At 38.2% G+C, this 22,822-nt stretch overlaps 2 protein-coding genes across 9 annotated transcripts; both read left to right on the top strand.

Moving 5' to 3' along the window:
* The first annotated feature begins 1,219 nt into the window (after positions 1-1,219).
* On the top strand, positions 1,220-12,392 carry LOC110830162 (uncharacterized). 6 transcript variants are annotated; one of them, XM_087352378.1, is made up of 13 exons: positions 1,220-1,418; positions 2,373-2,452; positions 2,798-2,937; positions 3,145-4,350; positions 4,743-4,870; positions 5,646-5,876; positions 6,922-7,106; positions 7,920-8,078; positions 9,236-9,432; positions 9,625-9,753; positions 10,040-10,146; positions 10,467-10,576; positions 11,846-12,392. In XM_087352378.1, exons 2-13 carry the CDS (start codon positions 2,395-2,397, stop codon positions 12,103-12,105), a joined length of 2,910 nt encoding a protein of 969 aa, XP_087208504.1. In that variant the 5' UTR covers positions 1,220-1,418; positions 2,373-2,394; the 3' UTR covers positions 12,106-12,392. The 6 variants fall into 6 exon arrangements, with proteins under 6 accessions (XP_087208504.1, XP_087208506.1, XP_021920419.2 ...); XM_087352380.1 differs by having other exon boundaries at positions 2,313-2,452; positions 11,932-12,392; XM_022064727.2 differs by having other exon boundaries at positions 2,313-2,452.
* Positions 12,393-13,239: 847 nt separating this feature from the next.
* Positions 13,240-22,780, top strand: Rfk (Riboflavin kinase). 3 transcript variants are annotated; one of them, XM_087352392.1, is made up of 4 exons: positions 13,240-13,381; positions 15,081-15,232; positions 15,323-15,425; positions 19,915-22,780. In XM_087352392.1, the coding sequence occupies exons 1-4, from the start codon at positions 13,279-13,281 to the stop codon at positions 19,923-19,925; spliced, it is 369 nt and encodes a 122-aa protein (XP_087208518.1). In that variant the 5' UTR covers positions 13,240-13,278; the 3' UTR covers positions 19,926-22,780. The 3 variants fall into 3 exon arrangements, with proteins under 3 accessions (XP_087208518.1, XP_021920417.1, XP_021920418.1); XM_022064725.2 differs by lacking the exon at positions 19,915-22,780 and adding an exon at positions 16,124-18,839; XM_022064726.2 differs by lacking the exons at positions 13,240-13,381; positions 19,915-22,780 and adding exons at positions 13,403-14,486; positions 16,124-18,839.
* Positions 22,781-22,822: the final 42 nt, after the last annotated feature.

Genomic DNA, 22,822 nt, shown 5'->3' with positions numbered 1-22,822 from the left:
GTGTAACCTCTTATGAACAGGCTTAATGAAGACGGGTGGAAAAATGCAGGCTGGAAACACTACAATGTAAGAGCAACAGATCATGGAATGAAGGCTATTTATGGCACATTGTAATAACAAGTGATTCCCAAACAACCAATTTTTTTCTACATGTAGCTTTATTCTAACTGTACTTGCAGTTTTGCTTTTGAAGTTATTTATAAACGTGTAAATTTACCAATAGCCCATCTTACATGCCACTCATGAGTATAGATAAAAAGGTCTATACAAAAATTAGCTTATTTCCAATTTCCAGCTAATGGGAATTGGTCATCATATTCTGTGCCATGACAGAAACCAATGTTTGCTTGCCATCCAGCCACACCATTTTTTTTGGGTTGTTCACTTATCGAGAACACAAACTTAAGCAGCACATAAGCTGTTTTGTAGACTCCAAGGAAATATGTAAGAGGTATTGTTTGGCTACTTAAAGTATGCTTAAATGAAACCCATAGTAAGTCCATATAGATAAGCATTTCTGTGTTGTATTTCCTATTCAGAATTATCTAAAATAAGGAGATAACTCCGTTACCATCACTTTCCATTTTCACTGTACAGTATGCCATTAGGAAGGCCCCCCAGCAAATCACGAACTCGAGTTAAATAAGATGCATGAGGTGAAAACAAGGGCTCAGAAGAAAAAACTAGTACTTGATAACAAGATTTGTATATTAGTAGATGCACAGGGAAGTAACCTAATGTTAATTTATTGTTGCTGGACAATAAGTAAGGACAAAGTAACGGAACTAATGTAGTCACCATGCCATAAAGATGAATAGTAATATGCATGTATAGTTCCATACTTTATTAAGATGGTTCTACAAACATTTATTTATACAAATAAAGGCGCATCGCACTTCACCCTATTCTCCGGAACCGTGGTTCCACTGTCAATATTTGTGCATTGTAGCTTAGTCCGAGACTTGTTAAGATTGCAATGGGCGATAAAAATCCCATTTAAGAATATGCAAATTAAGATGTCTAAAAGATCTTACATATATTATGCAAAACTTTGTGGTTAGAATTTCCCAGCTAAATAAACGTAGCAGGACTTGAAAATCTTTTAATGTGGCCTCCCTCTTGTATCCCAAATAATTTTAAGTTGGCAACGTCTGCTCGGGGAAATTGTACATAATGAATTGCCCACGACGTACCGACTGTAGGTTATCTATGGGTACGGTAGAGAAGAGAATTTGTTCTAGTTGGCGAAGTGACATTCTGTATTGTCGTCTCAGTGGTTTATTGTTATTATTTACAATAACATAAGGTTGTCAAGCTATTTGTATGTGGAATTCAAGAATTTGGCTGTGCTGTGTACAGATGGTCTTCTGAATGTGATATTTATTAAGGTTTAATTCACGACACCAAAGTTGAGCACTGTGAGTTTTAGGAATCGCAAGAGTTCGAATCAAGAATTGAAATGCTGTCATACGCGATTTTCATATTATTAGGTGTTAACTTCCATCCAGTTCAAGTTGCTCACTCGTTCACGTCGGCGTAATTCTACATATTTGGTTGCACAACGGTTGGGGGGGGATTTAGACAAATATTTCACGTGACTTACACAAATGGCAAAATTTTAGTATGAAGGGTAGGATGTGACGTACAAATAATGTAAATCTCCATCCGTATAAACTACGTTCATTTATTTACACACATTTGTCAGTTTCCCATCATTATCATGCATTAATGGTTCAGAAGAATTGTTATATACAAAGTTAAATATTGGGATGAAATGTGGTGGTAGTGTTTGCATGAGAGATCTGCAGTAACAAATGCTGTTGGATGAGGATTCCACTTTCATGTGGAACTGGATTATGCTTTTAGAACATCCCTGAAGTCATCAGTGTGTTACTTTATATCCAAAAACTACTTTCAAAATTTATTTCACAATGAACTAACTAAACACCATATCTTTGTTCAGTATTACAACACAATTTGTCATAACAAATTAACCACCTTTTTGACACAGTCTCTTTATTCGGCACAAACCATTGAACTGTTAGTACGAGTAGAGGTTAGCTATGCATTCTAGAGTGATGAAAGTGGTCAGTTGCATGCTTTTGCCACTTTAACCTCAGAATGGAATATTGGTTAACCAATTCAAAGCCATTCACTTTACTGACTGATCAATCCTGACTCATGACTAGCTCATAAGTCTCACTGCTCATTACTAATTCAAGTATTGATTACACACAACGTTGCTTAACTTCAGTGATCTATTAAGTAGTAGTGTTTTCAAATGATATGACAGATATTTCTTTCACATGTAGAGAACCAAAACATGGAGCCATCCTTCATGAGCTCTGACAGCAATTGTTTGTTCTTTTAAGTTTCAACAAATATTGACACAGTATGAGTGAGAACAGTAACTCGGAGGAGTCAGAAGAGGCCATTAGCCAGCACCTTGAAGGTTTGTGTTGTGAAAGGGTACAACGTGTATAAAGTGGTGTTATAGTTTTTAGGAATTATTGTTGAGCTTTTTCTGACATGATATCAACAGAGATTTTGAGGAAATGTTTGTATTGAGAAATATAGTTTAAAGAGAAATATAAAGTTATATTTTTTGAAAATTACTGCATCTGCTGTATTTTAAATTCTTTATGCACTTTCTGTTTGTTGAGTTAACATTTGGCCCCTTAATCAGATGTGCATTGCTTGTAGTTATGCTGCTTTCTCATGTCTGTTGTCAACTCGAGATTTTGTAACTGTTTTTGTGATACACTGACAAGTTTCTGTTTATTGGCATCATGTGCAGACCTAGGAATGCTGGAAGATGGCATGACTTTAGATGATAAACGTAGTCTGTGGACAGTGGTCAAGATATCTCAAGACACTGCAAAGGCTGAAGAACAGGACCGCCAAAAGCAAGCAAGACGAGCCCTGCAGTTCGATCAGGTGACTTCAGTTCCATAATATTACACAAACTTTAATAACAGGCTGTGGTTTTGAGGCTGCAATATACAATAGACAAACCAGCATTGTCTGTTTTATTCTTATTTGTTTCTTACTTATAGCACTTTGTTTTGTTTTTATTTCAGTTTTAGAAGGAAATGGTTACAATTGAGTTTGTATTTATTGCTAAGGTCATGTTGTGGGTTTCAGGTATCGTCAAGAACTGAATCATCATCTGGATCAGAGGAAAGCCCTGATATTGTTGTTCGGTCTCCCACCTGTAAAGGAGAAGACAAGACAAGTGAAGAAGAGAAAAAACCTACCATCGCAGCCGTATTACCCCAACTGCGCACTACGCCATTGGCTTCGGTGGCACCTAGTCAGCGCACGACAGCTACTGTTCTTCCTCTTTTCCGTTTCTGCGAAGGCGACCTGTCTCAGGATCAGACTACTGTAAATTCAGGTTCTGCATCAGTGCCGTCATGTTCTGAGTCGAACCCAGTCGACGTTTCACAAAATCAGCAGGTTGATTCAAAATTTGAGGATTCTCATTCTCCAATCAGGTGTGTTGCACAGCCATCAGCGAGGCGGCACATGAGATCAAGTCCAGATGTGGAGATGAAAGAGTTTAAGAAACTGAATCCCAAAAATAATTTGTCAAGGTTAAATTCATCTAGTTCCCCACTCTCGAGACTGTCTGATAAAGAGCAGGATGAACTTCAAACAGTACCACAAACTGAACGTGTAACGGAGGTATTAAAGTCTGAAGCCCCTCATAGGAATAGCGTCATGACAAGTAGTGACGTTCCTAAACTTACCTTGTCTTCAAGAAAATCTGTTGAGCACCGTGAACAGGGTACTACATCGTCTTCGACAGTCCCTGTTAAGTCGTCAAAACATTCTGATCAGGATGCGCTTGTGTCACCTGTGTCCAACTCTCAGGAGTCATTCCTAGTTAGGAGGATGCAGCACAGTTTAAGAATGTCAAATGATCGGAAAAATGACGTCAAAGAGAAAATTAATGACATATCTGAAATTAATGAAGACTGCTGTGAAGAGAATAATTTTGATGCCTTAAAGGAACAAACCGAGGATATGGAAAAAATGACGCCCGGTTGTAGTTCTGTAGATAATGTGCCTTCTTCATCGAGTTACTCGCCATCAAACGAAGCCAAATCCAAGGAAAATTGTAACAATAGTAGGGACACCAAAAAAAAAGTTTCAGAGGACCGAGAAAGAAACATTAATGCCTTCGACTGTGATAGGAGCAATTATGGACGGACTCTGAAAGCTCGCAAGGCGAAGAGGGCGCGCTTAAGACTGCCATTTTACATTCCTCCACGCAAAATGGACATCCACACTTATATCACGTATTTCAAGACGAGCATTAAGGAGCAGGCGGTACGTCTGATCGAGGTGAGTTGATTGCTAGTGGAATATGGTTTTCAAGCTATTTCATTATATCATGTAACCTGTGATAATTGAATAAAATTTATTTCATATGCGTGGATTTTGTTGCGATTGAAGGGGATTAGATTCGAGCTTTGTGATCTTTTGTGTGGATTGTGTGCTCTTTCTTTGCACAAACAGTTGGTTTGTAAGTCATTTCAGATCATTTGTAGCGTATGATGGCCTGGCATTGCGTTGCGTGTTATATATATCGGCAAATCTCTCTTCCCTGTATGAGATTGAGTCAAGTCTTAATGTAATTCTTACCTCTCCTTGTAAGTTTGCAACAGGAGATAATATCTGCGAACAGTATAATGGATTTTATACTTAAAAGTTGAAATGTTCCGTACTGATCACAGGTTCAGCAGAGGAGTCACAGATGCGTACCGTGGGGAGAACCGGTCATTGTCGGAGAATCTGATTCTACATTGCCAGTGAATGCAGAGCAGGGAGAACAGGAGAGTAAGAGTGTAACTAATCTTCAAAGGTAGGTACTGACAATTTCTCGGGTTATCATTTGATGCGGAATTCCATGTCGGTATAATTTTATGAGTTAAGTTATTTCTGGTCCGCAGTGGCCGCGCGGTCTGAGGCGTGAGCCTTGTGCCGCTTGGTCGCTGGGACCGTGGGTTCGAATCCCTCTCAAGCCATGGATGTTTGTTTGTGTTCGTGTTTTCCTGTGTTGTGCTGTCCTGTGTACAGGTAGAGGCCTGGCGACGGGCCGATCCCTTGTCCAAGGAGTCCTACTGAATGTCCATAGATCAAGCCAACAGAAAGTTGGGACCCGTAAAAGGGTACCGGAAAATGTATAAACATTGTTAAACCGGAATTAGAAGAAGTTATTTCTAAATTTCTGAGTACTTTTTAAATTTAGCTTTAATTTCTGTATGTATTGTCTTTATTATGAGTTGTCATGATTACATGTGTATATGATGGTAGTTATACTTTTAATTAAACGTTGTTAACATGAAACGTATGATCGTCGTTAAGGACCCTCCACTTTTGGCTGATTGCAGTTTAAATGTTTTATGTTGTCTTTCCATAGAGCACAGTAAGTGAACACGACGAATAGCTTTGCCAATGCTCGACATTGGATTTCAGTGAAATTTGGCGTTGATCTGTGAAGTAAAAGTTATCGGCAATTCACATTTTGTCTGTTTTGAGCCAGTATAACTCTTACATTTATAAAGTACTCGGTTGAAACAGTACTATAAAGTAAAAACCATATTTGGATTGATAGTTGCATTCTGTGCGGCATGCAGGTACAACTTTCGGAACCGCAAGTTAGCCTGCCAAAGGGCGGACACTATATATGAGGATCTTGAGGCGCAGAGCGACGATGAAATGTTTATCACCAACCCCAGCAAAAGAACAGTAACTGCTGAAAGCCAACTGGATGCTGCAGATGACTTGTTTGATTCCTTGCTTGAGGGACACAAGAAAGAAGATGACAAGGGACCGTTATGCAAAGATGCAGACAACTCAAATCTAAAGTAAGTTGGTGTTGTCGTGTTTCGTGGATTGAAACAGTAACTACAAGAAAATGGTGACCTTGATTAATATGGTTAAGACTGTAGAACTTGGATTTTAAATGAGGGGAAACTTTAAAGTGAAAAACGTTAATTTGGGATTTCATTCTGTTTATTCAGAACAACAGAAACAAAACTTCGCATTTTGTTACCAACTTAAGGAACTTCTTCTTCTTCTATGGCTTTCCGGTCCATATTTGGTCCATGGTCTCCTCAATTCTCCTCTTCCATTCGGTCCTCTGTTAGGTCCATCTGTCCGAGGCTCTGATTGAGGTTTCAAAACATCTTCCTTTTTACGGTGCAAGGTTGTTAGCCTTGCGACCAACCCCCAACCTGGAGGACCAGGGTACCCGTCTTAGTCTGATCTCTCCCCCTCGACCAATCTGGCTAGGGATGCCCTACCAGTAGCTCTTGGGGTCACTGAGGTACTCAAGCCCCACCACCACGACAAGGTGCAGGTACCATTAAGTGGGGACTTAAGGAACTTAAGACAACCAAAATGACATTTGAGAGACAGCACTTCTTGGGATTCATAGAAATAGGCTTTAATGACTTACCCCTACAAAGTTTATGATGACCTTGAACTGCATACACGTCTTCTTTATCGAGTTGCACCAAATGGAAATCATGGATATCTTTGACGTTATTCTCGATCTCAGTCTTTTGGGACTATTGTTTGACGCAACATATTGGCGAGAAAATGTCAATATAAAACATACAAATACAGCAGTGTATGGTGCCAGCTATTTAGCAGTGGATTTAACTATCTTAGTAGGATTTGAGGTTTTCACGGCAGTGAGTCTGCAGATGGCTGTCTTCTGGGTTCTTGTGCCGTTTAGTCTGGTAAAAGTTTACAGACATTTCAGAGGTCCTTGTTACCTCCATCATCAGGGCATGGTGCTGTAACTCAGAAGACACAGCTTTGAATTTACATTTGCAAGTAAAGGGGTTTGATTTAGTTCATAAGTCGAAAGTATGTGTGTGTCTGATGCGTTGGTTGATCCATTAGCTTCACTTCAGTGGACAGGCAGGGCTCGATGAAGCGCAAGTCAGAATCGAGCGATGACCAAACGTTCGATCAAGAAGAGAAGAGCGATGAGCCGCAGGAGAAGCGAGTGGCGTCAAGCTCTTGGCTTATGGTGAAGAAGGATGAGTCCCCTCCTATCGCAGTAAAGAGAAAGAAGCTTTGTCAAGGTGAGTGTTTTTAACTCTGTGCCCCATGATCTGTCATTTCCAAATGTAACTTCCAGATAAGTTTCGTTTTAGAATTATTAATCTTGGTGTGATTTTCAGAATAATTTTGGCTGTACCACTCTCATACATTTCATCCTCCTACATCAAGCTTTGGACTGTGAGGGTCATTAAAAAAAATTTTCACCACATGATTTTCTCAGCAAAAAGTACAGAAAATGGTTGATATTTGGTGCCTGCTAATTCTGACTTTCTATTAAAACATTGTCTGTAAAGAAGGTATGTAAATATCTGTATACCAAATTTCAGCCACTTTCTATTATTTTTTGCTGACAAAAAGTGTAGGGCAAAGTTTTCTGAGTGACACTCTTAAATTTTCCTGAAGACAAGGGGCAGGGGAGGAGATATGTTACAGGCATTCTTTGTTAGGCATGTGAGTCCCCCCCCCCTCATATACAGTACACACCATTCAGCATGGTGTGCATTGGTGGCTAGCAAGATTCACGACCCATCAGTATATGGATTCGATCGGGACCGCGACATTTAACGCTCCTGCTGTGACCCCCTTTTTGTGAGATGATGAAAGTGGAGTAATTGTTGGTGTTGCTGAGGATCAATGTTTTCCAAATGTTTGGTTAACACCAAACATTCGATAGGGCTTTCACCTGAAAGTTGAATTTATGCATTGAACTCTTTATCATCTATTCTGTCCATTTTTACCCTGATGCATGTTCCCAGAAACATTTACCCTACTACATGACATCAGAGCCCTATGTATAGGTCTGTGATTACAGTAACGTTTAGTTTTGCATGCAGTTATGTCTTATGCTGAGCCTGCACATAATTATGAGGATTTAGAAGGAGACTTTGAACCTTCAGAGAAATTCATGCGACGACGTGATGGTGTCAAGTCGTACGTGAAGAAGAAAAACTTGAGAAAGACTTCATCAAAGCAGAGTCACTCATTAAACAAAGGTGAGATGTCTTTGTGTATAATATTAATACCTTTTTTTCTTGTGTGGACAGTATACTTCCAAAATCCAATATAGAACAAGCCATCAACAAAGACGTGCTTTCCTGACACGGCTGTATCGAGTTCACATCATCAGACAGTTCCCTTGAATAATTCTTCGCACATTCAGACCCAACTGGGAATTCATAACTGCAGCAGGATTGTTTTGACAAAGAAACAAATTTTCGAAAATGTATTATAGTCGGCGCAATGGTTTCTGGCCGGTGGAGAAGCTAGCGGACGGGCCTACTCTGTGTACCTGAAGTGGCATGGTCAGTGTATTTCTTTTGTTTGGGCGTTCAGTCTGATAAGCTCCTCGGTGTAGTCAGCATCATACTATCGCACAAGTGACTCGCTCCTAGCCGGCCAAAAACTACTGTGAAGTACTGATATTTATATGAGTCTCATTTATGTGTTGGTGAACTGTTTTCCATCAATACTGTACTGTGAGAGACAACTACCAACTGCAACTTGAACCACAGGAGCAAGTACTGGACCCTGCTCTATTTCATAAATTTATAACCACGTGCATTTACCAGAGGAAAAGTTACATCTGAGGTTTCTGACTGTGGGTCTAAATGTGTTAATATCATTCCTGTTTTACAGTTGTAAAGTAAAAGGTACAATTGTCCCTGGTGCTTAATTAAGCACCAAGCTATGAAGATGTGTGGGGTGGTGGAGGTATAGCTCCATGCTTTCTTATCCTTGGTGCTAGATGGAGGTGAGTGGTCAGCTTCACCTCCTAGCTGCTTTACTGTCTGGGCAAGAGCCCCTGGTATCCATAAGATAGGGGGCTGTATGGTCTGGATGAGGTAGAGGTGGTAGGGTTCAGCACCATTCTGGATGACCCGGGTTCCTTCGATAACACTCGGGAACGTTCAGGATCAGATCACTGTGTTTCAAATGCCTATTGATGAAGAGCAGTCGTGGTCAGAGGAGAGCAAGAGACTGCTGTGAGAGAGGAATTGGAGCCCTGGTTGACGTCACAGCTGTCTATATAGTAGTATATCTTAAGAATCTTCTTACCCAAAAGTTAGAACAAACATTTGCTGCAGCAAAAATCAGAAATGTGTCAGCATCCTCCATATGCATTATACAACATAGGGATTTCTGTTTACAGATAGAGACATGGATGATGATGTCAACATATTTGATGACCTTGACAATGCCGAAGGTGTTGGAGGTGACCGAGGTTCACGCCAGGAAACTGAAACTATTAGACCAGGTCCTATTAAGCTGCGGAAACAAGGTCGCCGTCGCCTCTTCCATCAGAGCCAAGTAGAAATGGAGAAACGTGCAGAAGCTGAGGAGAAAGAGGCATGTAGTGACTTTGGCACTGGTTTGTTGTTTGTCTCTCGGTTTATTTAACAGTGCTTTATGCAATTTAATACCCTTAGACCCTAAATGTTAACCTTTTAAAACTTTGGTCGTAGAAAAGCTACATTGACTCGGTAATCATTATTTGTTGTATATTTGAAACCAGAGAGGTAAATTTTTGCATTATTTCAGAGAGAAGATCCCCCAATGGCTGACATCACAGTGATGTATAAGACAAAGAGCAGTGATGATAAGGAGGAAGAATCAGAGCTTCTTCCATGCCCCATTTGTAGGAATACATTTCCAGCCAAAGATATTGAGGTAACACCATGTTACATTTTTATGTGCATTAGCTATAACCATTGCCTTGTTTTGGGTATCATAATTAGTTTTATATTAGCATTTCAGTGTTATAATTCGCGCTTGAAGTTCGTGTACCGATACACACTCTAATTTTGACTGATTTATTGCGTGAAGATGGCTAATAATAATTTCATCATATACCATGTCTCCACTGCTTGGAGATGTATCTTCATTTCCGTAATCCTAGGGAGTGTCTGTTATGAGCAGTCGTTAGAAATGTTATATTTTGTCTTTAATGTGGCAGGCACATGCATCTGAATGCAATGAGTACTGTGAAGAAGAGATTCCGCCAGATGAGTTGCATATATCCGGATCCAGCAGCAGCCCTGAAATGGGCTTGCAGAGCACACGGTAAGTACTCGTAGTGCAGTAATAATAACATGGTCATTACAATCCGCATCGTAAATCTGAATCTTGTTAACACGCACGGAAATTGCCAGCTGTTATTAAAAATTTTATAGAATATCTGGTGGTGAGTATTAAATTATTTCTGCTACTATATTTCCATGGATGAAATTTAACTTTAAGGGTGCTTTACCGTACAACACTGCTGCTTTATAAATATGTTCAATAACCTTCTGTGAGCTAGCTCTTCTCTCTTAACACGGAGTATAAATGAAAGGTTTCTTTCAGAATGTATTGTACTGCAGCGAGTAACCATCTGTTTACAGGGGTAGCATATCTGAACAATGTTGGAGAGACTATGAAAATGGAAAGGGATTTCAAGGTCACCACAGCTCCACATATAAGAGGGGACAACAGCGACCCCAGACACGTCAAGGTACTGCAGTGTCCAAACATACCTCAGCCTGACCTTCCAGTTCATTGTAAGGTATAACAGTTTGTTACAACAGAGGCTGTGCCTCCGAATATTCTGTTCCTCTCTCATTATTAGAGCCAGTGATCACCAGTAATAATCCATTGTAAATTGGCCTTCATTATTTGGATTTAAAGGATTTAAACCCCACAAAATAAGCGGCTGGTGGCCAGACTTTAACTACAAGGTTTAGGGGTTTAGCATTTTAACACAGTACACTATTGTAATACACGGCAGGCTGGATCTTGCAAGCAGTGACATGTGCGACTTATATTTGTGAGATATCAAGTTTGAATTTCACCTTACGTACCGGCTATTTAATGTTTTTGTGGATTTCCTCAAACCAACCATTAATTTTCTAGAAATGTAATAAATTGTATTATGCGTATGGAAAGCGCTACTGAATTGTGTGTGTCTGCATCTTTCCGGTCTTACGTTTTTCCCCATCCTCGTCAATGTATTTCATCAGCAAGAATAGCTCCACCAGTATGTCTAATATGTATATTAAAGAGTATGGAAGTCGCGTTTGTTTCAGAATCTTACTTTTATATATGTATATATATATATTCTTTTCCGCCACGGTGGTCTAGCAGTTAGAATGCTGGCCTTGTAATCCTGGGGTCCTGGGTTCGATTCCCGGCAGTGCCCAAATTTATAACTTGTGTTGGGCAAGGCCGTGGTCTAGGCAACACGGAGTTTTCCTCCGTGACATCCCAACAATTACTCCATTCACACACAGAAGAAGGCAATGGCAAACCACTTCTGGATCATCTGCCAAGAACGTATATGAACAGGTCCCAGTCCGAGAAGAGAAAAGGATGGAAGGATCCTGTTCATAATATGTCGCCAACCTCCTGTAAAGGAGACGGCGTAATAAAGAAGATATATTCTTTCAGTTGCAGCACTTACGCTACATTTTGTGTGAGAATATAAAAATAAAGTGCCATATTATTAATAGCTAAAACATGTAATTTTCCTACCCCTGACGTAGACATTAAGCTGTGAATAAAGATACATGGATTTTAGAGAAGTGGGTGTTTGGATGTGAGCTGGATTGAACCAGCTGATGAATGATTCTTTTGTCATGATGAAGATGAATATTTAGGAGCATGTTTTGAACAGTTAAATACCTACAGTCTACTCAGGGAAGATACTGTATCAGGGCATTAATATTGTGTCATAAGTTTTAGGTTTAGATGTGAGTAAATATTATAACATGTCCACTGATTCCAGATGAGCTAGAGGCTCCCTTGTCCCCAATACGTTGCTTCGTTCCTATAAGTGCACAGCATGATTCTGAGATAGATTATCTTCATCAGTTCCGTATTGCAACCAGCATCAAACAACGTGCCAGACAAACTCGAGCCGGGAAAAGGGGAAAGAAACGGAAGAGGAAAGTACAAGTTAAGACGACTAAGGGAAGGAAGAAAGCACGGTCAGGTGGTAAGGAGAAAGTATCGAGTTGTGCTAAGACATTTGAGGATTCTTGGTGACTGTTTTTTTTTTTTTAACATTCCTAGCTGCTGTACTGCCTGGTGCAGACTAGAAGAACTACTTTATTGGTGATGTATATTTGTGTATGTCTGGTGCATTTCTATAATTCTGTCATCTGTATTAATATTTTCATTTAATAAACAAAACAAAAATTAAATAAGTTTTGTCTAACTATTGCAAACAAGTATTTTATTTTTTAATTCTGTTTAATATTTTTGAATTGTGCCTTGGCATACTATTTTGTGTAGTTGATTCAAAATAAAAGCTGTCACTGTACTAAGCATCACACTGTGAACATATATGAGGGAGTGGAGGTAAAACTCGACACATTCTTATCCTTTGCACTACATAGATCTAAGTTTCACATTCAGCTACTTTATCCCTGAAGAAAGAGCTCCCATTACCTTTTGATAAAGTCTTAATCCAGCGTCTTTTCATAACCATAAAATGAAACAAGTCTTCCTTTGCAGATCCATGACTGTAGGCCATTGATTTATGGTGCATGGATGATGGCTGTCTTCTGGTTTGTAGGGCCATGTAGTCTGGTAAAATTTACTAACGTTTCGTAGATCCTTGCTACCTCCCTAATCCGATGAGGGAGGTAGCAGGGACCTCTGAAATGGTGCGAAATTTCTCCCACACTACAACCATTATGACAGCCATCTTCGTATTCAACCGCCATGAGAACCTCACAACGTACTTACGGTGCATCGTTGCAGGCCTATAGGCATATATTAAGTGGCTATGGTGTCGTTCACATCTCCGAATTGCAGGAGATGAAAAGGTAGGATCTAGGATAACCTGTGGCATTTGTGCACATCGTGTAAAAAAAACATAAAGACTAATAGATGGCATGCGAAGACATCGGTGTATGTGGTTTTTGAAGCTTTCCTTTACAGTGTATGCGCACGAGCTGGAAGTACATTTAACTACACTCGTAACACAGGTTATGTAAGTATTGTAGCAACCAGGAATAGTATTTTGATTTCGAAATGATGGACGGCTGAAGGCACCGCAATAGAAATTCCGAGGAATGTGTTCATGCTGATTCCTCGCTAAGGTCCGGTAGCATAATCCGTGGCTCATCTGTGGTGTCCTTCGTATTGATGTCGGACTGTGTGGTCAGTCGTTACATGTTATTGTAGAAAGGGTAATAGTAGTATTACTTATAAATGTTAACAAGAAGTATGGCAATGAAAGGACTACCTTATTTTACAGTAGGAAAAGTTGTAAAAGGTTTCGGAAGAGGTTCAAAGGATCTAGGAATCCCAACAGGTGCGTAGAAATTAGGTTAGTATTGGGTTCAGCCAGCTGGCTTGTATGGTGCAAGAAACAGAAATAATTTTCTGAGCTGTTCATCAGATCGAACTGAAAAACGAAGCTGTGGTAGCCATTCTTTGGTTAATGTTGTTTAGATCTGTACGAATTTGAATCCTGTGTGTTTTATATGCTTTGTGTGCAACTTCAGTTTTCGGGAATGAGCCACGTCGAATGTTCAAATTTATCGCACATCGCAGTTGCCATCGTAACGGTGAATTTGTTACGGCTGGACGATTTTTGCAGCCTTGTAAGCGAAGACTGGAGGACGAGAAGCATATTTTGTGCTTAATGTCAACTGTTTAATTTCCAGTATTTTATATTTTGTCATGATTACCGCCGCATGTTATCTTGGAAGGTGGAATGTTGCCAACAATATTATAACCCGCATAGCACACTTCATTATATTTGTGTAGTATTCTCCTCACTGGATTCACAACCAGTTTGATTTATAATCGTGATTTTTACACAGAAAGCCCCTTTGTCACTGTGTTATTAATTATGTTTGTAAACTTGCGAAGCAGACATTCTTATAACTAGAAACCTGTCCCACTCTTTCCTATTCCCAGATATAGCTTGCTAATTTTGTTCTTTCATTTACCTATAACCTTCTACAAGTATTCTCCTATATTCTTTAATTCTACAATGTTAATACAGTTTATCATTCTCATATAAGCTACTTCATTAGCAAGCTTTCTTCTGGTATTTACTTATTGAATGTTCATTTAATGATGCTTTCAATATCTCAAACTATATAGCATTGAGTGAGAGGATGATGGTGAATAATGAACTGGAAAAGATGTGGAAGGAAGTTGTCATACCCTAATTTTAGGTGCTGTTCTGGTATTTGCTTAAAGGGACTAAGGAAAACCATTAGAAATCTCAGTCTGGGTAGCTGGTCTTCAAGCCAGGATTTGAACCTGGGACCTACAAAATATGAAGGAACAGTGTTTACTCGAGTATGAGATTTGGTTTCTTCTAGTATTGTAATATTTTTTGTTGGTGGTTGCTCTAAAACATTGGTAACACCTACACACTGCAGAGTGTCACATGACTTATCATGGTAAGTCATGGAAACTGAAGAACAGTGGAAAATTTGTTCTTATTATTGTGATATCCATGTATTTTGGTAATTACTTTTCTTGATTCTAAGATTTGAGGTTCTCTGAAGACTACATGGTGTCAATTCTCTTGGAGAAGTTTAATTCAATTAAGGTTTTGTAAGATGATAAGCACATGAATTGTAATCATTTTCAGTAAACTCATGGGATGTTGACCAACATTTCAGAGGAGCTTACTGCATCTAACGTTACAGGCCGCGTGGTGCAATACCCCATAATACAATCACGTTCATACTCATCTCAATGAGAACCTTGAATTTTATTCCACAGAAAATTACTCCTGTATGTTATTTGAGGTTTTCATGGCTGCGAAGATGTTAATATTGGTCATTAGGTTGTAACACCATGTGGACTCATATTTAGATACTGGCATTTTGGACGAACATGTTGCCTCTTCTGCGTTACAACACTGACATTGTAACTCCTATGTGAATACTGAATGCATAATTCTGTTTCCAAGAAGGATATTTGCCTGAGCCCTTATATAATGAGAATTTGTTGTGTCTTATGGATTGAGAATTATTAATACATTACAGCAAATTTCCCAGATGAAGTAGTGAATGATCTGCCAGAAGATATTGGTACTGGAGTGTATTATGGCTGGGCCACAGTAGATAATGGCCCAGTACACAAGATGGTAATGAGCATTGGATGGAATCCATACTTTAAAAACAGTAAGAAATCCATGGTATGTATTTTACATTCATTTGTTGGGATGTTGAATTAAAGTGTAACAATTACATTGTCATTTAATTTCTTGTACTGCGTTTTGTCACAGGAAACTCATATACTTCATGCATTTGGGACAGATTTCTATGGTTCACAGCTAAGAATCTGTATTATTGGTTACGTACGACCAGAGATGGACTTCTGGACGTTGGGTAAGTGTTTCAGAAGTGTTTATGAGAGAGCATATTCCCACAATTTGTAATTTCTATTCATCTGTATGTCCACCGTAAACAAAATCAAATGACACACACACTTCTGGATTAGAATCTCAGAGTTCAGTGCCGCTAATACAAAAGTTAAACATCATACCTGATCATGATCCATTTCCATCCCATCTTCACAACCTGTTTTATAAGAGCTATCTTATTGTTATCTTCATTCCTCCATGTTATTGTTTTCCAAGAAGTTTCCCCACCAAAATTCTGATTGCAATTCCTAGGCCTTAAAATCCGCTATACATGTCAAACCTGTCATAACATTCTTGGTTTTACTATCCTAAAAATACACGGTGACCCACGTAAACCACAACATTTGTATGAGGTTTTAGGTTCTCAAGGTGGTGAAGAAGTTGATGTTTGTCTTCTGGTTTGTGGTTTGTAGGCCATTATGTTACTAGGCTACTTTATCTTATGTTTTGAAAATGGATTGCTCTCAGGCTTGGTACACAGACAAATGAAGCCAAAAGTGATTTTAGAGTAAATAATTTCTATATGGGAAGTTTTAAGTACATTTCTTTCTACCCATGAGTTTTCATAGTGTGTAGTTTTGTCTCGGTTTACTTGGCTTTTCTGCTGCTCTGCATAGCCACTTATTTTCAGTCATCGATATTGAAATGTATTTGCTTTCACAGATGATCTCATTACTACAATCAAGAATGACATTGATACTGCAAACAGACAGCTCGATACAGCTGAAATGAAGGCTTTCAAGGATCATGCTTTTTTCCAGTCAGAAATTATAGATAATAAAATAGTGAATGGGAATACTTATTACATTAATTAGATGTAATGAATAGCAGTCAGTGTTTTGAGCTTACTGGTGATGATGATGCAGTTCAAGGTATTATGTAGGTAACGGTCCCAGTATCTGTGTAAAGTCTTCTGGGACCTGGTTCTGTTACTAATCGTTAGTGCGATACAAAATTGTTGATGTAGTGTATATAGGACTGGAGATCGATCATTTGTGATGATTCGAGTCGTTTCTGGTTACTGTTACTAAGACTGAATGAATGTTAAAATAGTCAACTTCAGATTTACTATGGAATGTAACTCCATCTTTGAAAGTTTGGTTGGGCCCCAGACTGTGGCCAGAAGTTTAAATTTTGAACTTACATTAAAATCGGAATGTAAAATAATACTTTTTAACCACTTCAGGAAGTCTGAATCTCCATTTTACTTGAAAGTCTGAGGAAGCCCTAAGGTTCATCCCATTAATTAAAGGAAATTTGTTTAAACCTTTAAGATTACTCATCTGATGAAGCTGAAAAATCCGAGGTTCATTACTGTGTTTAAAAAATCTCAGCTTTGGACGCTGTCCTGAGCACGATAAAACCAAGTGATGTTTCAGGTTCTCACAGTGGCAAGTATGGAGATTACTGTCTTCTGGGATGTTGCGATGTGCAGTCTTTTATAAATTGACTGTCATTTGAGAGGTTTATACAGCCTTCCTCATCGCTCTGATAATGGAGACATTAAGCAGTCAATTTTTATGAGAAGTCATGACACAGTATCCTAGAAGACATTCATCTGGATGAATCGGTTCACACGTACCTTGTTTGTTTCTCTTAAGATCAATTTAAGTATCTTTTACCCTACATATCTAAAGTGACTACTTTCTATGCTATTTTACAACCAATGTTTTGTATGTTCCCATTAAGCACTTGATAAATTAAAATATATTAGACAATACGATAACCTAATTACTCTGTTGTTTTCTACTCCTTGTTCCCAGAGCTGATGTAGAACTCAGTTTCTCAAATATTCTTAAACAAATGAATTGTTAGAATGCACTTGCTAAAGTAAGTTACTGAACAAATATTGTATGATATTATAAGATCAAGACTCTCGTTTGCCACCATTTTATACTTGAAGACAGAAATAGATCCAGTTTCTGAAACATATTTGAGAAAAATAAAAATGGTGGATGTCCATAACAACAGTCATGTTTGTTGCAGAAACATTGGTTGTTGTTTTTGTGATAAAGAACTTTTTTGAGTTGTTGGTGTGTGTGTGGTTTTTGTTAGCACAGTAATGAACCTTTAGAATGTTTAGGGAAATTTATTGATGGTTGGTAGTTATTGTTCATTTATATTCTGTGGGTGCATGACTAAAATCTTGCCCTTTTATGATTCAGGCTTTGTTATGGATCTCCTTTGACCTCCAGGCAAATTCTTTATAATGCTGATAAAATTAAATGTGTCTGTCATCTCCTGGATTCTGGCAGGAACTGCTTAAAAAGGCAATTTAATTTTATTGCTTTTATGGAGCAGTATGTAACTCATTCGGAAAACCTTGTAGTGCTTGGTGGTGAGTTATGCAGTTGCAGCTGGTAGCCAGGAAGTGACAGTTGTGTTCTATTTCATTATTGTCAATTCATCGTTCATTGTAATTTTATTTGTTGTTTGACGCTAAAGACCCGAAAGCTTACACAGCACCATTAAACAAGCCAGTAAATTAGACCAACGCAAGTATTTCCAAATGATACCTGAATTGCATCCAGAATCATTATTTTTCCTTCACATATTTATTACATAAGAGAACGTGTGTTAAGAACAGGTTACACTATAAAGTCACATGGTTTTTGTTATTGACTGAAACACATTCCACCATGTTGAATTGCATGGACGTGTGCCCAGTCTGCATTTATTATTGTTTTTGTTTGTATAAAATGTTTGTTTATCGAGGTTGTTGTTGTGTGTGTGTGTTTTTTTTTTTTTGCATTTTATGATGGTATTTATTATTGCTAAGTCTTGAATAAGATTGGAGAACATGTCGCTCTTTATACTAATGATATTTTATTGCATTTCTTTTATGGATTTAACACCTTAAAGACGGGCTCATCATTTGTGTTTAATGATGTGACTTGCATGAGTGAGTATAGAGCACGTAGGTATCTGCAAACTCGGATGCATACCATGTTTTCTGCAGAGAAATCATAAGTTCTGAGACGCGTTCATTAGAGCTCGTATGATTGATTCAGTTAATAAATCAGTACTTTAATCTCTGACTGTAACTGACTATAGATCTCGTCAGATATGTCTCGAGCAAAGTGATGCACTAAGGTCTGAACTAGCATGGGATATCCAGGGGACAGTAGTAATAGGGTTAAATGTATTAAATAATTTTAATAATGTGATGTTTTATTTTATCAGTGTGGTAGTGCTGTATCCTACTCTCTTCCTTCGCTGTTTTTCTGTATCTGTTACATTTCCTGGCTCCTCCTTCAAATCAAACACTGCAGCAAAGTACTTACTTTATTGTTTTTGTTTTTTGTTTTGAGTTGTATTTATTTCATATATATCTTGTTTGTAAAATATTGGGGAAATAAATGCATATTTTTGAAGACTTTTTAAGGTTTTCTTATTGGTTTTTTTTCCCAACATTAAGATCTATGATTGAATTTGAAACGTTGTCACCCGGCGACTAGCTCCTTAATACTGTGCAACATCACATCTTGTAGGATATTAACAATGGCTGGGAAAATAATATCTTTTGGAAAAGTAACATGGGTCTATCCTTGAGCAATGTTTCTGATATTCTGCTCCATTTTGCTTCAGAAGAATCATTTGGAAAGAAAAGAAAGGTGTTTTCAGCAGTATCCCTCATATGAAGCTGCTGTAACTGGTGTCGGTTGTTTGCCTAAATGAATAATTCTCAACATTTGACATGGCTTATCCCCTAAAGGCGAAGTTGCACATGAAAGAAGACATTTTATCTGCATCCAGTAGCAATGAAACAGAAATGAATGAAGATGTTCCGTTTTCTTTAATTTGGTCTCTGATGCCCTTGTTTTTTCAAATTCTCATTAGCAGTCTAATAAAGGAAATTCAGTGTGTCTTTTATAACTGGATTAGATTTAGCAAGCTAAGAATTTGGTACATTATGATGATAGATACTGGGAAGTAAATATTTTGATTGCTGTGTTTCTTTGATGAAAGCCACAGATATTTTGTACAGTCAGGAGATGGTATATTTAATTTCATCTACGTCATACTAAAAACATGTTCAGAACACGAGTAGCTAGTGTTTCTTAACAAAATATGTCATGTAAGATTTGAGGTTTTCACAGCGGTGAGTATGAAGATTTCTGTCTTCTGGGTTGTGAATCGCCCTGTTGACGGAGGCAGTATAACCTCTGAAATGTTGGTTAGCATCGACCAGACTACACAGTGCAACAACCCAGAAGACGGAAATCTTCAAAATATGTCATTAATAGCATTCAAAGGGTTAGTATAATCTGTTGCAAAATACCCGTGCTAAACTTAGCAAGTCTTACGGTTATTTTAGAATATGCATCATGATTTTGCTGTTTGGTGATTTGATTTTGGAAGCTGAGTTTTGCAAGTGGTCTTTGGTGTGGAGTTCATTCCGTTTGAAGAGATGGGTCATCTCATTTGTCACAGCTGTTATTTTTTGTTCTCAGTTTCAGACTGAAGTGACCAGATTCAAGATGCTGCGCCGCAGACAGCCTGAGTCCTTGACGCAATTGGCCTTGAGGTCTATTGCAGACTTTGTATATCAGATGAGTCAACAGTGTATTACAACATTAACTAATAGGCGTTATGGCGTCGCAAAATTTTATTGGAATTTAGTCTCTTCACAAGCACACAACTGTAACTGGGATGAACTTCAGCAGTTCATACAGCCTGGCCTGCCTCGGATCTTAGCCAGTAAAGTTTCATCTCATTTACTGGATACCCTATCACAGGTGGCAAAGGAACACAAATATCTGTGTTACTATGATGCGATGATTGCCCATGATTGTGATATGATTCTTTTTGATATGCTTGTGCTGGCCGTGATTCACCCATGCATGGCTAAGCTGGTGCTGCAACGCTGCCCAGACAGTCTTTGTCTTATTCTGTGCAAACAGCTGCACAGGTTGACTGAATTGAAGGTTCTGAAAATACATGCAATACCTACTAAGAGCATTAAACTTGCAGTCAGAAATGTAATTGTAAGTAACATGGGATTTTTAAGGAACCTGGTTGTATTCAATTATGTTAAGCATTGCACTGACAGCGTACTCGAAGTTGCAGCCTGTCATTGTAGGCAGTTGGAACACTTGAGTGTAATGTTTTCTAAGAAGGTAACAGCCCAGAGTGTAGAGTCAGTCAAGAAGTTCCAGAACTTAAAGACTCTCAACATCTGGGGCACATCCATCACCAAAGAGTATTGTTCTCAGTTGTTAGACACACTTCTCAAACTTGAGGATTTTTCATCTGACCAAGAAGACGTTCTAGAAGGTGTTAGTCAGCTTCCGCTGGTATTAAAATCCTTGACAACAACACACTTTAAAAACTCGCATGATTTGGCGAGTTTGTGTCATCTCTCGCATCTAACCCTTCATGGTGTTGACTGTGATCTAATCTGCTTGAAAGCATTGACAAATCTTCGAGAACTGGCAGTTAGCAACTGTCGCTTTTCCTGCATCGAAACATTTTTAATGTCGAGAGGAGAGCAGCTGACATTGTTAAAATTGAAAGAAGTGTCAGGTGTCACCATGGAATGCATCACTTATTGTACACGACTCAAAACACTGCATCTATCAGTTCACAGTTATACCCTTCACATTGATGACCTGTCGTTGCTTCATTATAAGAATCTAGAGCACTTGGCTGTAAGGGGATATTATCTGATGAGTTATGACATTTTATTGTCTGTGTACACAAAATTAAAGACTTTGAAGTTGTCGCAGGCTCATGTCCTGCAAAAGGAAGTGATAGTTAATGCCATAACTGCTGGCAGGTGGAAGCAGATGGAAGTTGTCAATTTTGATAGATGTGTGAAAGTAGAATCGCTGATGTATATAGTACAGAACTGTTATAATTTAAAGAAAATTATATATAAAGTGAAAGAGAATCTGGAGAGTTCTGAACTGCTAAACTTGTGTGGTTTGGAGACGTACTTGAAGGAAAATAATTTGGATATTGAATTGGTGTTGTAAAAAATAAACTCCCATAAAACACCGCAAGAATGGCAAATGCATTATGAGCCAGTATTAAGTATAAAGCAGAAGTAAATACTTATTACTGCATTCACTGTTGGAATCATACATGCTCGAAGGGAGTGCAATTACCTAGAAGACAAACTTAAATTTGGTGTGCAAGATTTTGTATGAAATGCTGTTTACTACATGTGTTTTGTTTTCCCATACTTCCTACACCCCCCCCCCCCCCCATAGGATCCTAACAAAAGTTTTTTTCTATAAATTCCCACAGGATAGCATCTAGCAGTGTGAGATCTGGACAGTGCAAAGATGTGGAAATTTGACTTCTCAAAAAATAAAGCAACCTGAAAAAACTGCTTCATCATATCCAGTTGCGGCCTTTTCTATATATGAACAGGCTGTTCTGCAGTGAAAGGCTTTGCAGGTTATTTTTATTGCACCTTTGCAGCTAATTAGTACAACAGTCGACAAGGAAAATAACTCTCTTCTTACACAGCAAACCATGTATCGTGCGATCTTTGAAACGATGTGGAAATTTAGAGAGTGGTGAGAAAGTCCCAGTACCAACCTAAAAATTTAAATATGACAAATCTAAAATGTGATGTTTTCATTTGTGTGTTGTCCACATCAAAAGACACTAATGAGGGTAGGAATTCACTCTAGAGGGGGGAATATATTAAATTTCTTAAATAGTTCTATCAGACTACATGGCAGTATATAACCCAGAAGACAGCCATCGTCAGACTCATTGCTGTGAGAACCCCAGATCCACCTTGAATAGTTCTCTGCAAAATATTCTTGTAACACCTGCCATTGTTTTAATGATTTTATTTAGATAATATATGTTTTCCTCACCATCTAGTGGCATATTTTTGAACTGGTACATCTTCTAGGAATAAAAAGGCACTGATTTTTGATATAGCCTATTTCAATAGATACTGAATAGAATAAAAGAATTTCAACAATAAGATAGGTGCACACAGATTTTTTTTATATACTATATATATTTTTTCATAGAATAATCTTTTATGAAATGTGTTTAGTGGTTTCACCAGTTTTGATGATTTTAATACTGAAATAAGAAAACTATAAAAACAGAGAATTTCAGCCATCAAATTTATTTTCTGTTTGTAAGTAGTTCTTATTGTCATTTGTGTTAGTTTATGGAAACTGTACGTGAAGAGGTTAGATTAAGGATTTTATTTAGATATGTAGTGTAAGTTAGGAAATATGTAAGAAGAGATGTAATACAGAAGGTGGAGGAAAAACATCAAGGAGTCTTTCCCCACAATCTGGAACTTATATGACAGACTGAATAAATAAATACAATCATATGGAATACCATTCTACATGTGTAGGCCCATGAACCTATATGACAGCA

This window comes from Zootermopsis nevadensis, unplaced genomic scaffold (genome assembly GCF_977971745.1).
Source record: "Zootermopsis nevadensis isolate Lab colony 2312 unplaced genomic scaffold, Znev_1.0 Znev_ptg000021l, whole genome shotgun sequence".
In the NCBI taxonomy this organism is placed as follows: Eukaryota; Metazoa; Arthropoda; class Insecta; order Blattodea; family Termopsidae; genus Zootermopsis; species Zootermopsis nevadensis.
Note: the sequence above shows the minus strand (reverse complement) of the source record. Positions and strands in the feature narration are given on the sequence as shown.